We start from the raw sequence: 16,291 nt of genomic DNA on the forward strand, positions 1-16,291 counted from the left end.
GTCTCTATGATCCAGAAGTCACTTTCAAGATCTCAGCTTTTTAAAATCATTATGGGCCTTCTGACACTGACTGTCATAGCTTGAACTCCCAGTACTCTCATCAGTAAGAACAGTCCCAATCTCACTTTGAAATAAAAGGAGAGACTACATTTGTAGGTATGAGCAGAAGTTGAAAAGAAATTTCAAAAGACCAAAACAATTGTTGCTATGTAACTCTCACTCAAATCAACAGGACAGTAAACCAAATTATGTTTTTGTTTTTGCTTGCTGTGCTGGAGATTATGATAACAAGGCATCTGCCCTAGGCAAGCATTCCAGCCCAAAGTACACATTTCAAGCTGACTAAAATGATTACGTAGCAATTAATTTTCAATTTTACCTATCTACTAATGGCAGAGGCTGTTTTAGGACCTTAGCTTTTTTCAAACTATATATTATATTTCTTCTTTTTCATATGAATTTCATTTTGGTATATATGTAGAAATGTCAAGGAAACAAAAGGATACTGAGAATAAAGAGACCTGCTTATTAGTTTATTAATAATCATAGTTGTATGTGTGTTCATAGTTGTAGGACTATGAGATGCTATTTAATCTTACTTGTCCTCCCTCAATTTTATCAACTATAAAATGTACTAGATCAGTACTTAAAAAAACTATTTTTGTCTAAAAGAAACCTTATCTGAAATGTGTGTGTGTGTGCACGCGCGCGTATGTGTGCACATGTACATGTAAGCGAAGAAGTTGAAATTAAGGAAGGACCTTAATTTACTTTGTTTTTTTTTTTTTTTGTTTTTGTTTTTGCAGTGCTAAGGGTCCAACCCAGGACCTTGCATGTGCTAGGCAAGCATTCCTCCACTGAGCTACACCTTCAGTCCACTTAGAGGACTTAAAAAACATCCCCTTAAAACCTTAAAGGACCATAAAAACCTCTGAGAATCAGTGGCTTATACCAGGGTCCTTTCCAGTAATAGAGTTTTTTTGTTTTGTTTTGTTTTTAATATTTATTTTTTAGTCCTCGGCGGACACAACATCTTTGTTTGTATGTGGTGCTGAGGATTGAACCCGGGCCGTGCTTGAGCCACATCCCCAGCCTTCCAGTAATAGAGTTTTCAAGTACTAAATTAAGAATAAAATAGAAGGTAGAGTGACAACATGTTAATAAAATTTGAAATGCTGATTACTAAGCTTATATCATTTAAATTTCATAAAACAAGGCAAGCAAACAACAGAGGACTACAAGTAGGGACTGAAACTCCAAATTCTCCCTACTTCCTAACCTAACATTTTATTTCATATTCTTATATATATGGCTACAAATCATAGGACAGCTGTTATAGCTTTACTAACATAACGAAAAGTCTTGGACTTTTTGAAACTGGAGCCAAGAAAAAACAGCATTCAACGCTTTACATTTAATCTTCATGACACTGTGAAGCAAGAACTTTATTATTTATCCCTATGGATACAAAGGAAATGGGTAAAGGGGGTGAAGTGTCTTGCCCATGGTCATGCTGTTCATAAGCAAGAGCTACACTTTAATCCCAGGCCACTATACCAAACCTGATGAAATAAATTCCCAAAATGGTTCTGATTTTTTTTTTTTTTAGTCATAGACAAACATAATATCTTTATTTTGTTTATTTTTATGTGGTGCTCAGGATCGAACCCAGTGACTCACACGTGCTAGGTAGGCAAACACTCTACCACTGAGCCACAACCCCAGCGCCTAGTTCTGGTATTTGACGGTGATTTTTTTTTTTTGGTTCACTTTTCAAGTCTTATTTAGATTAGAAAAAAAGAAAAATTCTAGATCAAGTCAAATACAATAAATTTTAAGTTAAAAATGGGCATGGTGACACAAGCGTATAATCCCAGTGATTTGGGAGGCTGAGGCAGGAGAACTGCAAGTTCAAGACTAGCTTGGGCAACTTAGTGAGATCCTGTCTTAATCAATCAATCAATACGAAAATAAATAAATAAATAAATAAATAAAAAGGGCTGGGGATGTAGCTAAGTGTTAGAGCACCCCTGGGTTCAATCTCCAGCACCCATCCTCCTACTCAGAAAGAAAAAAGATCTTAAAGAGCTATAAACTTTATCCTGTCAACAACTAGAATAGATAGGAGGTGAAACACTTTCTTACTATGGCATGGGAGGTTTAAGAGGTCCCTGAACAATAGAAATACTGTGTAGGTGTTCTTTTTATTTCTATTAAAGGGCTTTCATTTAACATCTGCCAATGGATTCCTGCCAATTTATATCTAAAAATACATACCAGTGGGCATTAGGATAAAGCAGTCTTCACCAAGCAGTGTAGCATTGATCGCCTCTAGCTGATTAGTTCTAAAATTATGCAGGCCAAATTTTTTATGAAAAATCTTCATCATTTCTTTTGTATGAGAAAAACTGAGACCTTGGAAACGCTCGTGTTTCAGATTTGTAGATGCTAAATTCTGCGCCAAGTTGTCTAGAAAAACAATGTTAAGAAAAATCAGTGCATTCAGGTAATAACACAGTTTTAGCATTTACCATTCCCCCTGCAGGATCACTGTGCACCTAGTTCTCTCCAGCACACCTTAACTGTTCACATGGTTTCCTTTCCAAAGAGTGTGAGAAAATCCCCTGACACCCCCGGGTGCTCCCCGGCTTTTTTTTTTTTTTTTTTTGGTACTGAGGATTTAACCAAGGGGTGCTTTACCAGTGAGCCACATCCCTAGCCCTCTTTTTTTATTTTTAATTTTTAAAAATAATTTTTAGTTGTTGATGTACCTTTATTTATTTATTTATTTATTTATATGTGGTGCAAAGGATTGAACCCAGTGCCTCATGCATGCTAGGCAAGCGCTTTGCCACTGAGCCACAACCCCAGCCCTGTTATGTTTTATTTTGAGACAGGGTCTCATTGAGTTGCTTAGGGCCTCTCTAAGTTGCTGAGGCTGGCTTTGAACTTGTGATCCTCTTGCCTCAGCCTCCCAAATCCTTGGGATTACAGGTATATGCTACCACACCTGGCTTTCAGAAAATTCTTAAGGGAACAAATCAATTCTTTTATTGACTTCTACAGTGTCTATCCCTACTATTTATTCTCTTTCTCTTCTTTCTTGACCTTTAAGGTAATCATGAGTTTTCTTCTTGCTTCATTTTTATGTTTTGTGGTCCTGGGGCGTAAACCCAGGGGTCATGTACACTAGGCTAACACTCTACCACTGAGCTACATTGCCAGTCCTCCGGCATGTTAGGCCACTCTCTTCAACTGAGTTATATACCTTGAGCCCCTCTACTGGATTTGCATTCCCTTTTCTGACTCTAATTTCTCTTCTTATCTCTTAAATTTGGAAGGCTTCCAGGTACCTGGAATTTTCCTAGTCCTGTGATCTTAAACATAACCTACATGCACAGAAAATGCCTGGATGTCTTCTGATACCCTACTAAGTTCCTATCCTGCACGCATTTCCACTCATCTGCAAGACATTTCTACCTGAATGACTTAACAACACTTTAAGGTCAACCAATCTTAAAAATAGCCGTCCTCAGCTTTTCTCCAACCTGACTCTGCTTCCTGATTCCCCTATTTCTGTGAATGGTGTCATAGTTTTCTCAGTCACTTCAGTCTTGAGGGTCTGAAACCTCAGAGTCATCTGAACTTCTCAGATTCTTCTTTCACAACGTCTCTCACATCCACTCCTGGCTCTTCATCCTCTCTGTGGCAACTCTGGCTCAGTAGTGAACAAAGGTACTCATGCCAGCTCTGGCAGCTACCCTCACCCCAACACTCAACTGTCTCAAAGATGATTGCAAACACCAAGTATGACACATTCTAACATACCAAAATAAATCCATTAATGACTATTTTAAAGCTCAATGGCGTAACTGCAAGTACAACCTCCGAGTATTAAGTCATCAATGGCAAAAATAGGAAAGCTGTAGTTTATAAAACTCTGCACATGTACACTTGGTTCAGTTAAAAAGCACTATGTAATAACTTTACAGGGCTGATGTAAAGTTTTAAAATTAATTTTGGCTTTATTCTGGATCTTTAAAGTGGCTAAATTCACTCCTCCAAAAACTCATTAAACTGTTAGCTCCAAGAGGGGAGGAAATATTTGTTATCTATCTTTAGAGTATTACCAGACCCAGCACAGTACATGGCACATTGTGAGCACTTAACACATATTTGTTGAATGAATGAATGAAAAAGATTCTAGGCTGAAAGAAGTAATCTGATGGCTTTAAGAAATTTCTGTGGGGGGATAGGAAGGATAGTAGAATGAAATAGACATTATTATTACTATGTGTATATATGTGACTGCATGACCAATATGATTCTGCAACCTGTACACTCAGAAAAATGAGAAATTATATACCATCTGATTCAAATTATGATATGTCAAGGTCATTATACTGTAATGTGTAACTAATTAAAACAAATAAAAAATTAAGATACACATACATTTTAACATATAAATTTTTTCTTTATGCCCATAAAACTTGACCTTCATAATGAGCTTTATTGTTTTAGGGACTAAAGATGTTAATTTAAAGGCAAAGCACATTTGTAAATGATTTTAGGGCTTTACTACAATAGGTTATAATTATACATTTTATAAAACTACAGCTGCTACAGAGACAAAAGAGCATCTTGCTTTTGAAATTTCGATTTGTAATGCATATTATCAGTAGAAATTTGCATAGAAACAATGTAGTTTTCAGGCAATGATGACTTTTGCTATGTTTTTTCTTATACAATTCCTATTTTGGACAGTTTTGTTTTCCTATAATATTTAAGCATTCAATTTATTTTAAACTTACCAGTGTGATTCTGAATTGATTCTGAAAAGCTTTTATTTTCAGCAGTAGATGCCACTGAAAGACAGATTGTCTTGGCTGAAGAAATCTTCTCTGATACTGATTTAATTGGTCTACCTTCCTTGATAGGATGATAGGCAGCTATGGAGGATTTGCTGGCTGTTAAATTATGCATTATATTTTCCCAGTCCTCATCATCATCGAAGTCATCTATGTCAAAATTATCAATATCATAGGAAGCCTGGATTTCTCCTTCTAAGTCATTCTTTGAAGCAATGTTTTTATTCTGATTTTTTATAGCCGTGCTTGTAAGAACATTTCTTTCATTTCTTTTTTCTATCCTTGGTGTTTCAGCCCAGTTGCCACTTACAAAGGACTTCTGTAAATGGGAAGTGAATAACGGTCTTTCAAAGAGATTCTTCAAGGTGTCTGAGGATTCTGTCTTCTCTGGGGTAGTGGTCAGTAAACATTTCCCAGTGGAAAGAGAATTTGAGGGAAGGTGTGGAAAGTTTAACTCCTTAACAGAATTCCCCCTTGGGCAGAAATCACCCTCCACTGGGTTATCAAGTGAAGCAGGCCTGTGTCTCCACACTGAACCAAAAAGACTGACATCATTTCCATTAAAATCTGCTTCAGCTAGGAGTTTCCTTCTGAAGAGAGAAAAGAAAACAACCCATTCAATGTAAGTAGTTTACTATGGTAGGTCACAAAATAATTTTTAGTTTTCAACCCAAACAGAAATTGTGGCAAAATATCTCATTTTTCCCAGTCTCAAAAATTTGAATACACATGCAAAAGGAACAGTTTGAAAAGCAAACAAATTTAAAACACACAGAAATATGACAATTATCCTTATGTAATTCCCAGGTCAGAAAGGCTGGCCTGGCCCTATCCTTTTTTTTTTTTTTTTTTTGGTACTGGGGATTGAACTCAGGGACACTCAATCACATCCCCAGCCCTATTGTTTTTTATTAGAGACAGTGTCTCACTGAGTTGCTTGGTGCCTCACTGTTGCTGAGGCTGGCTTTGAACCTGCAATTCTCTTGTTTCAGCCTCCCAAGCCACTGGGATTACAGGCATGTGCCACTACACCCGGCTTTTTTTTTTTTTTTTTTTTGATGAGTAGTGGAAATGAATTTGGTATTTTTCAGAATGAGAAAAATCAAGATACCTTATATTCCGCTGTTGAAGCAGCTCATTCCCACAATTCAAAGCTTTCAGATCATCAACAGGAATCATATCAACTAATTTGCAGATGTGGTCCATCACATGAATAAGCTGCTGCTTTAAATTTATCTGTCTAGCTATAAAACAATTATGTTATTAATATTTTTTCTTAAAAACAATAAAGACTTAAACTTTTAAGTCACACATGTAAAATGTGAAACCATAAACAGCTATATAGTGTTCTAATATCTGCCTGTGAATTGAGATCAGATTATCTCCAATGAGAGCTCATAACTGTTTTCATTTAATTTCATGATAATATTTCTCTTAGGGTAGCAAGGTCATTGGAAGATACAAATTTATCAATTCACTATGATTTTTTTGATTAATTACACATATAAATGTCATTATATGTAGGTAAGGGCTGGCAGGCAAGAGCCCCACTTGTTTTGGCCTGCCTGATTGGTCCAGGCTTTCCTTGAATGCTCATAGCACGATACCTGGACTTTTTTGGAGGCCTCCTCTGTCCTACTCCTTCAGTGGGCATCTGCTATAAGGTAGCCCAAGGAGAATGAGCTCTGGAAATCTTTCAACTTTCACTGAGAAAGAGCACCTCTTTTCAACAAGCCTGAAATGCTGATGGTGGCCATCTTTGCTACCATCCAGGAAGGACAAACAGCTTGAGAATAAAATCTGCATAAGGGGGCTGGGGATGTGGCTCAAGCGGTAGCGCGCTCGCCTGGCATGCGTGTGGCCCGGGTTCGATCCTCAGCACCACATACAAACAAAGATGTTGTGTCCGCTGAAAACTAAAGAAAATAAATATTTAAAAAAAAAAAAAAAAAAAAAAATCTGCATAAGGGAAAGCAGAAAATAAAGATGAATGAGATGAGATATGGCTGAGATGGAGAGATGTGACAGAAGAGTAGAAAGAAAAGGCAAGTAAGTGTATGGGAGAATAAATGATGATAATGTTTGGAATTCAACCAGCAAGCTCCATGCGCTTTGTTTTTTAAAAAATAAATTTCAATTTTTTTTATTAAGCCATATAACTAGGAATTAGAATTTCAAAGGAGTTAATGGAAGAAAACAAATAGTCTAGGGTAGCAATAAGAAGCAAAGAAGATGTCTGCTCCACCTCAAGAGCTTGTGATATGTAGGAGGAAAAAAAAATCAGTTTGGGGGCTTTAGGAGAAATGGTATTTTCAGGGTACGAGGAAAGAAAGAGATTAAATGTTCAAAGAGCATGAGGCCACAGAGGCTACAACCAACAGCAGAAGCTGTTGGTGAAGGCTTTAAAGGGCAGGAAGGAGAGGAGGAGAGGAAGAGAGAACAGGGGAGGACAGAATAGTGTGGGGACAACCATCTGCATGAGAATGAAGTGGGAAATTTGGGTTTCTACTGGTGACTGTGAGGAAGTAGGGATGTGAGGTATGAGATGATAAAAGAAGAACTGCTCAATTCCTATGTAACTTCTGTTTTCTATGCAAGGAGATTGTGTACTGGTCTGAAGATAGTGAAAGTCAAGAAAGGCTCAAAGATAGACACAAATACCTTCCCAGTTGGGAAAGAGCTCGGTCTGCCTAGTGGACACACTACACCTCAGACTACATAGGAAATCCATAAGTAAGATCTCAGAGACCCTGTTGCTGATATAAGAGGCATCTAGTGAACAAGAGATGATGAAAAATTAAGGCAGACATTGTTCTAATTTTCAAAAAAATGTTGAAGGTGACTGTCAAAAGTTATAGGCTGGTGATCTTAACGTAAGTTCAACATAAAATTAAATATCTACCTGCTCTAGAGCTGATGCCCATCCATTGCCTCTTGCTGCCTTGACCTTTTTGGATTAAGACCTTGTCTTTTGCATTCCACGGAAAAGGAAGAAAAATATAATTGGAAGGTAGATATGTAACTAGTTGAACAGGAAGTGGTGATGAATGTCAACTAAGACAGAGGCCTATTCTAGTGGCATTCTGTAGGGCTCTGTCCATGCCCCTATCCTAGGAATGAATTTATCAGTGAAACTTAATGACACAGAGACAAACATAGTACAGTGGTTATCAGTGTGAGCTCAAAAGCCTCAAGATTGCTGGGTTCAAATTCCAGCTCTGCTGCTATCTAATTCTGTGAACATGTATAATTATTTAACTCTTCCGTACCTTAGATTCCTTATATGTATGATGAAGATAAGAGAACTATCTCCAAGGGCTGGTGTAAGGACTGAATTAGTGCTGAGAAGATCAGATATTTCAGGAACATCCCTAACAATAAATTCAGAGACCAAAATAAAAGACACGAGCAGACAGAACAGAAAACACTACAAACGTGCACATACACAGCCCCCATAAGAAAAAGTTCAGCATCTGTCAAACAAGAGTATTGCGCTTCACAGAAATATTCAGAGAACAAAAATAGCTCTGGGAAGTTGAGCTGATAAAAATGAAAAATTTCATAGAAAAGTTAGATAAAACAGAGAAAATCTCCTAAAAAGTAGAAAAGCAAGAGATGAAAGATAAGGTAATTAATGGATGTCTAACATACAAATAATAGAAATTCTAGGAGGATTCAAAGAGAAGAAAAAAACAATAAAAAATAAATAATACCAGAAAAACTTACAGAATAGAAGTACACAAATTTCTAGAATGAAGTGCCTCTGGCAGCTGGGGACAGTGGCACACACTTATAATCCTAGAGACTCAGAAGGCTGAGGCAGGAGGATCAAGGTCAGACCCAGTAATTTAGCAAAACCCTGTCTCAAAATTAAAAAATAAAAAAGATGGATGGGAGGTGGGGGGAAGGAGAAAGTGCTGGGGAGTGATAGTGGCCAAATTACATTGTTGTATTGTGTATGGTGTGTATGTTCAAATACCCCATTAGTATATACAACTATTATGTACCAATAAAAAAAAAATATGGGGAGAAAAAAAGATCTTTTCTCCATCTTTTATCCTATAAAAAGCTAAAAAATAGCTGGGTGCGGTGGAGCAGGAGGCTGAGACAGGATTGTGAGTTCAAAGCCAATCTTAGCAAAAGCAAGGCATTAAGCAACTTGGTGAGACCCTGTCTCTAAATAAAATACAAAACAGGGCTGGGGATGTGGCTCAGTGGTCAAGTGCCCCTGAGTTCAATCCCCGGTACCCATCCCCCACCCCCCCCAAAAAAGTTAAAAGATAAAAATAATAAAAGAAAATAAAAAGAAAGTGCCTTTGGGAAGAAATTAAGGGTGGAAAAGGGGACTGCTGTTTTTCAACTTATGAACAACTGGATTATTTATACTAGATATTTAATAGAAAAATTTTAAAAAGTAAGGCAGATGTGGAAGTGTACAGTTATAATCCCAGCTATTTGGGAGGCTGATGCAGGAGGATTCCAAGTTCAAGGCCAGTCTCAGCAATTTAGCCAGACTCTGTCACAAAATAATAGTTTAAAAAGTTGGGGATGTAGCTCAGTAGTATAGCATTTCCTTAGTATATGCAAGATTCTGGGTTAAAAAAATCCACAGACCCTACCACATGGCCCCCTGAAAAAAGAGAAAAAAACAAACAGAACCCCTCAGAAATAATTGAAGCAAATAAAAAAAAAGTACTACATTTTCATCAAGTCCAGGCTCAGAGCACATACAAGGGAGAACCAGGAGAATGAAAGGTCTAGAAATCAATATGTGTAAGAGTTAAAAAGATTAAACAGTATTTTGATTGGGGAGAGGGACTTCTAAGATTCCCTCTGTATTTATCTCACTAGGATTAAAGTTATAGGAAGGTAAATTCTGGAAATGTGAGATGATTTTTTTAACAAGCAGTATTTTCAAGGTAGAGATGAATCTTGTGAAACTATAACCTTATGCATGTTCAAGAAAATGCTAGTTAACCAATGAAGAAGAAGAATTCTATGATATTAGAACAAAAGGCACAAAAAAATTTGCCATTTTAACTATACAGGATGAAAATATAAATCTTAACTTTATAAACAAAAGTAAGTAGCTGAAATATGTGATATGTCTCTAATGCTTTTTGTACCATCACAGTCTTTATTAGTTTCTGGATTGGGCTCCTGAGTAGTCATCTTCTCTGGTTTTGATAAAACATCTTTTGATGTGCTGAGAACATCCTTCTCTCTGTCAGAGGCATCAAGATCCTTTAACATACTTAAAAAAAAAAAAAGTTAAACCAATCATACTGTAGACTTGACCAAATAAATGTATTATTTTTCCCCTAACAGTTTTCCTTTTTCTTTTTTGATATTGAGAATTGAACCTAGGGGCACTTAACCACTGAACCACATCCCCAGACCTTTTTAGTTTTTATTTTGAGACAAGGTCTTGCTAAGTTGCTAAGGGTCTCGCTAAATTGCTGAGGCTGGCTTTGAACTTGTGATCCTTCTGCCTCAGCTTCCCAAGCCACTGTGATTACAGGTGTGTACCACCACACCCAGCTATCCTAACATTTTTCTACAACTGGTTTGACAGTATACAACAGATAAGAAAAATTATTTTATATCTCCTCTATTCTAAAGCCTCTTTAGCTGTTCCTCAAAGTCTTTCTTTATCTGGTCCCAAGATACTTTTCAACTTTTATCTCCAATTATGCCCTTTCAGTAACACCACCAGGCTCCAATCACACTGCACCATTTATATTCCTTACAAATGCTGCATTATTTATTTTAAGGTTTTGCCTCTGTTCTTCTCTCAAATTAAAAAAAAAAAAACCTGCCATGGTAAACACTTTTTTTTAATATTTTTTAATTGTTGATGGACCTTTATTTTTTTTTTATTTGTTTATATGTGGTGCTGAGAATTGAACCCAGTGCCTCACGCGTGCTAGGCAAGCGCGCTACCGATGAGCCACAACCTCAGCCCAGTAAACTCTTTATACCAAGTAATAGCTGTTCTCATAGGTCCAGCCCAAGTGTTACTTCTGTTTTCTCCAGCAAGTGTTTACTAACATTTCTCTCTTCTGAGATTCCAAAGCACTTTATCTGGACTTCTTATATAATGCCAATATGTATGTATGTATCTGTTTTTGTATATATAATTATTTCACATAGAATATCCAAAAATATATCAACTATAAGCATGGTCAGTCTAATGGGATAGAAAAATAACAAAATAAATTAGAACTGAGTGTTAAGAAGAGGATACTGTGGAAACCCAAGGAAAGTTAACATTTTTTGGAGTTTGAGAAGTTTTTGTTGAGGAGATGGGATCTGAGCAAAACTTCAGACTATGAAGGAAAGATTAAAAAAAAAAGAGTATCTGTTCACTTGATATCCAGGAATCAACTGTATTTTCCTAAAGTAGGATTTCAAAATGCATTTTTCTAACGAAATCAAAACAGTGATGAATAACTTTTTATATTGCTTTTCAAATAACAATATATAATAAAAAAGGTCATATTTTTAGCAGTTCTTTCTTATTGGCCTAACTCATTAGTCTCACTGGAACTCTGGGTTATTACAACAGCATAATTGGAGATAAAACTGAAGGGAGTGGTCTCATGCCTGCAGTCCCAGACACTCTTAAGAGTCTGGGCAAGAGGATTACTTGAGTTCAGGAATTAAAGGTCAGCCTGGGCAACATAGTAAGACCTTATCTCTTTAAAAGAAAACAAACAGAACTGGAGTTGTGGCTCAGTGGTAGAGTGTTCAACTAGCATGTGTGAAGCCCTGGGTTTGATCCTCAGTACCACATATAAATAACTAAAAAAATATTTTAAAAAAAAGAAAACAAACAAAAAAACCACAGCTGAGAAAAGGTAATTTGAGATCAGAAGATAAAGAATTTTGAGGGCCAGCTAAAGAGGTTTTGAAATACAGGAGATAATACATGATCCTCTGTACTGTTACACTGTCCATTCAACCTCAAAATTCAGGTTATAATCAGCATTAAAAAATAAAAGAGGAAAAAAAGAATGCACATAAAATTTAAATGTATACTGTACCTAAAGTATCATTTGAGGAAATTCTATTTCAGTTTTACAAAAAATACAAATATGTATACTAGGTTACAATGGAAAATGTAGAGACAATCAACCTTGCAAATAGTCATTTTCCAATTGTTAAAAGTCTTGGTGAAGCTATTTATAGCATTACAACTCAATAAATTACAAAGTCATTCAAAGGATTAAAAATATGTAGCAATATGGAATATGCTTTTAAAATAATCTTTTGTTTTGTAATTTTTTAAAATTTTTAATTAAAATTAAATAAAATAATCAAAATTTTAATTTTAATTAAAAATAAAGTTTAAAAAAGTTTTTTAAACTTTAAAAAGTTGTAAAAAGATTATTTTAAAGCATATTCCATATTGCTACATATTTTTAGTCCTTTTAATGACTTTATTGAGTTTTAATACGATGTGAACTTTTGCTCGGTTTTGTAACTTTCTATACTTCTGTATGAATTTTTATCAGAAAGGAAAAGAGGAGGGAAGTTCTTAGGATTCTTTAGTTTTGTCATCAAATGGTAACCATACTTAAATCTCTCCCTCCTCTTTAAACATCCCAACACATCTGTTAAAGACAAACTAGGAGAACTAACCTAGGTCATACATAAAACATCTCATTCCTTCCTTAACTAAGATGATATACTACAGGGATCTGTTTCTCACCAAAATATTGATTAAATAATATGGTATATACTCCACTACTCAAATGGACTGAGATTTCAATTGGAGCAAGTTGGTAATAATGTTAATTAGTAATTTATGCTACTGAGCAATTGTGTCACTAATTTGTTAAAATTCAGTGAATGACAAATACAATGGTCAATTCTCTCTTATAGGATAAAGAGAGCAATATATTATATGCTGACTCATTCTCAAATAATGCATTAACTTAGTGTCAGTTCAGTCCAGGAGTTCAGAAATATATTTTTTTGGAATATAGTTCTCATGTCAAAATCAACTGCATAGCCAGATTACATACATACAAACATATACCTGTAATCCCAGCCTCTTAGGAGGCTGAGGCAGGAGGATTACAAGTTCCAGGCCAGCCTCAGCAACTTATCAAGGCCCTGACACAAAATTAAAAGCAAGCAAACTACATAAAATATTTTTGGAGGTTCCATATAATTAGTGAGAATGAGACTTGACATTTTAAGAACACTACTAATTGCTGGGCAAGGTGCTGTACACCTAAAATCCCAGTGATGAGGCTAAGACAAGAGGATCACAAATTTAAGGCCAGGGGGCTGGGATTGTGGCTCAGCGGTAAAGTGCTCGCCTAGCACGGCCGGCACCCGGGTTAAATCTTCAGCACCACATAAAAATAAAGGCATTGTGTTGTGTCCACCTACACCTTAAAAAAAAAAAATTTAAGGCCTGCCCTGGCAACTTAGTGGTATGATAGCCTGCCTCAAAATAAAAAAATAAAAAGGACTGGGGAGCTGGGGTTGTAGCTCAGTGGTAGAGCACTTGCCTAGCACATGTAAGGCTCTGGATTCGATTCTCAGCACCACATAAAAATAAATAAATAGAATAAAGGTGCTTTGAAGAAAAATTCTTAAAAAAAAAAGGACTGGGGATACAGCTCAATGGTAGCATGCCCCCTGGATTCAATCCTCAGTACCCACTTCCCACCAAAAAAGACTACTAGTAACTTAAATGGAGATTTTCTGATGCTTTGGCCTTGTATTTATGATCCTCTTGGGTAGGTGGGATTACCAGTATGTGCCAAGGCACCCAGTTCTTAAAATCACATTTGGTCTTATTTTCTCTTGTTCTTCATGTCCAAACCCAAATCCTTTCAGCTCTACTTTTTAATTTTTTCCTTTTTCTTGAGGTATAATAATAAATTCAGTGGTGCTTTACCACTGAGTTATATCCTTTTTTTTTTTTTTTTTTTTGGAAACAGGGTCTTGTTAAGTTGCTCAGTCTGGCCTCAAACTTGTGATCCTCCTGCCTCAGCCTCTTTAGTTGCTGGGATCACAGATGTGTGGCACTGTGCCTACCTTTTTTAAAAAATATTTTTTAAATGTCAATGGACCTTTATTTTATTTATTTATATGTGGTTCTGAGAACTGAACCCAGTGACTCACAAAATGCTAGGTACCCTGGTCTCTACCCACTAGATAGCAGCAGCACCACCTCTCCAAAATATCTCCAGATAACAGCAAATGTCTCTGGCTGGAGGGGAGGGAAGGAAGATGTAGATTTAGTTTGACATGGCTTTAGCCTTCTGAGTCCTGTTGTCCATGAGTGCTCCTTAGTAACCCTATCTCCCCATGTACTTTTCCAGCACACTATAAATCAACAAAACCACCAGAGTGATATGTGTAGCTTAGTAACCCTGATCTATCTCCCCATGTACTTTTCCAGCACACTATAAATCAACAAAACCACCAGAGTAATATGTGTAGCTTAGTAACCCTGATCTATCTCCCCATGTACTTTTCCAGCACACTATAAATCAACAAAACCACCAGAGTGATATGTATAGCTTTACCACAGGACGCTGGTACCATCAGTGTCAGGAATGTGCCCAACCTCCTCTTTTTTAAATATTTTTCAGTTGTAGATGGACACAATACCTTTATTTTTTATGTGGTGCTGAGGATCGAAACCAGTGACTCACATGTGGTAGGCAAGCACTCTACCACTGACCTACCCAGCCCTGTGCCCACTTCTTTGATCTTAGCTTGAGATAAATCAAGCACATTGCAAGTTGGCTGAAAGTCATGTTTGTCCTGACCACAATATGAGCCCCCTTTGACTCAAATGGTAGGGATCCATTGGTCCAGCTGCTGCCCTTGATAATGCTTCTGTCATGCTCTGTACAATCCTGGATCTCTCTCTCTCCCTTTGATCTCAAGTAACAAAAAATACATTTATGTAATAATGATAATAAAGCATCCAGAAAGAAACAATGTTTCTGATCATTAGCTAGTTTACCTAAAGCTTTTCAAAGAGGAAGAAGCACCAGAAATAATTTCTTCTTCTGGAGAAGGTGGAACAAAATCTATGTCGTAGTCATCATCATCAAAATCAATATGTGGAAGCTTCTCAGTTGAACGTAATTCAACTTCTTCTACATTTTTCTTCTTTTCACCATTACCTAAGGTAAAACAGTTAATAAACATAGGCTATTTTAATAATTAATGAGACAGAAAGAACTGGGCATGAGTACTTACAAGTGAATGCTTTGGGCAAGTCATAAATAATCACACCACTCTGTACAGGAGTCCTCTCCTTTCACACGGGAATATTTGCTGATTTCTTCATAAATAATTAGTGAGTCACTGGATTAAGTCCAATGAATGCTGGATTGAGGCTGAAGATTTGCTTAGGGATTTTCGTGCCTATCTCCAGTTAAATTTTGAAAGCCATGCTTAGTATCAACATTGTCATGTCTCTATTTTTCACTCATATTTAAATAAGGATAATGTGCAGTGAAAAGTCTAATAGCTCAAACACTGCTGCCTTTATGGATAAACTGCCTCTACTTTACCACAGAGCTTTCCTAGTTATTCAAGTAACACTTTCTGATAGGTAAACTAGAGAGCACTAATGTGATATGTAGTTGAATCTAAAAGAAGATACTTATTCTTTTTTGTTTTACTTATTATTATTTTTCAGTTCTCTCTTACCCTACAGCAACCTTGATGAGATTGATATAAAAAAAATTTTACTCTTGGGGAATGGTATACCAGTAGCTCTAGCTACTAGGAAGGCTAAGACAGAAGAGTTAAGTCTAGGAGTTTTGGGGTCAGTCTGGGCAACATAGCAGGACCTTTCTCTTTAAAAAGTTATTTTTTAAAGTCTAATATTTATAACCATATCATAAGGTGGCTTACTTCCACATGGTGGTTAATCTTAGCACATTTTGGACATCAAATAACTAAGACCTATCCAGAAAATACTTTGAACGTAATTTATAATATAGCCACATATCACATTATGTTTTTGTTCAACAACAGACCACATACAGGATGGTGGTCCTGTAAGATAAAAATGGGATATATTGTGTAACGGTGCAACTTATTACTCATATGTTTATGACGATGAGTACTATGCATTATATTTGGTGTAATGATAGTAAACAAACATCTGTTACTGGTTAATGTGTTTACTATGTTATACTTTTTTTTTTGAGACAAGTTTTCACTAAATACTGGACTCAAACTTATAATCCTCCTGCCTCAGTCTCCTCAGTAGCTGGGATTTCAGGTGTGCATCACTGTGCCCAGCCTACTATACTATACTTTTTATTGTTATTTTAGAGTGTATGCTCTCTACTTATTCCATTTGTGTTACTGTCCCTGAATACCTTCCAGTGGGACAAGAAACGGAAGTAGAAGACGTAAGTTACTATGTGTTT

The 16,291-nt window shown here is 36.4% G+C and overlaps 1 protein-coding gene across 2 annotated transcripts in view; it reads right to left on the reverse strand.

Annotated features, from left to right (window-relative positions):
• The window catches only part of Blm (BLM RecQ like helicase), a 104,028-nt gene that overhangs the window by 44,023 nt on the left and 43,714 nt on the right, over positions 1-16,291 (reverse strand). For both annotated transcript variants that reach the window (XM_046437940.2, XM_058577375.1), the window contains 5 exons: positions 14,866-15,028; positions 9,995-10,122; positions 5,980-6,112; positions 4,812-5,458; positions 2,278-2,469 (listed from right to left, as the gene is read on the reverse strand). In XM_046437940.2, coding sequence (XP_046293896.1) covers positions 2,278-2,469; positions 4,812-5,458; positions 5,980-6,112; positions 9,995-10,122; positions 14,866-15,028 — 1,263 coding nt within the window. The remainder of the gene's footprint in view (positions 1-2,277; positions 2,470-4,811; positions 5,459-5,979; positions 6,113-9,994; positions 10,123-14,865; positions 15,029-16,291) is intronic.

The sequence above is a fragment of the Marmota monax genome, unplaced genomic scaffold (genome assembly GCF_021218885.2).
Source record: "Marmota monax isolate L192 unplaced genomic scaffold, Marmota_monax_Labrador192_F-V1.1 WCK01_AAM20220418_F8-fsc00005, whole genome shotgun sequence".
Classification (NCBI taxonomy): Eukaryota; Metazoa; Chordata; class Mammalia; order Rodentia; family Sciuridae; genus Marmota; species Marmota monax.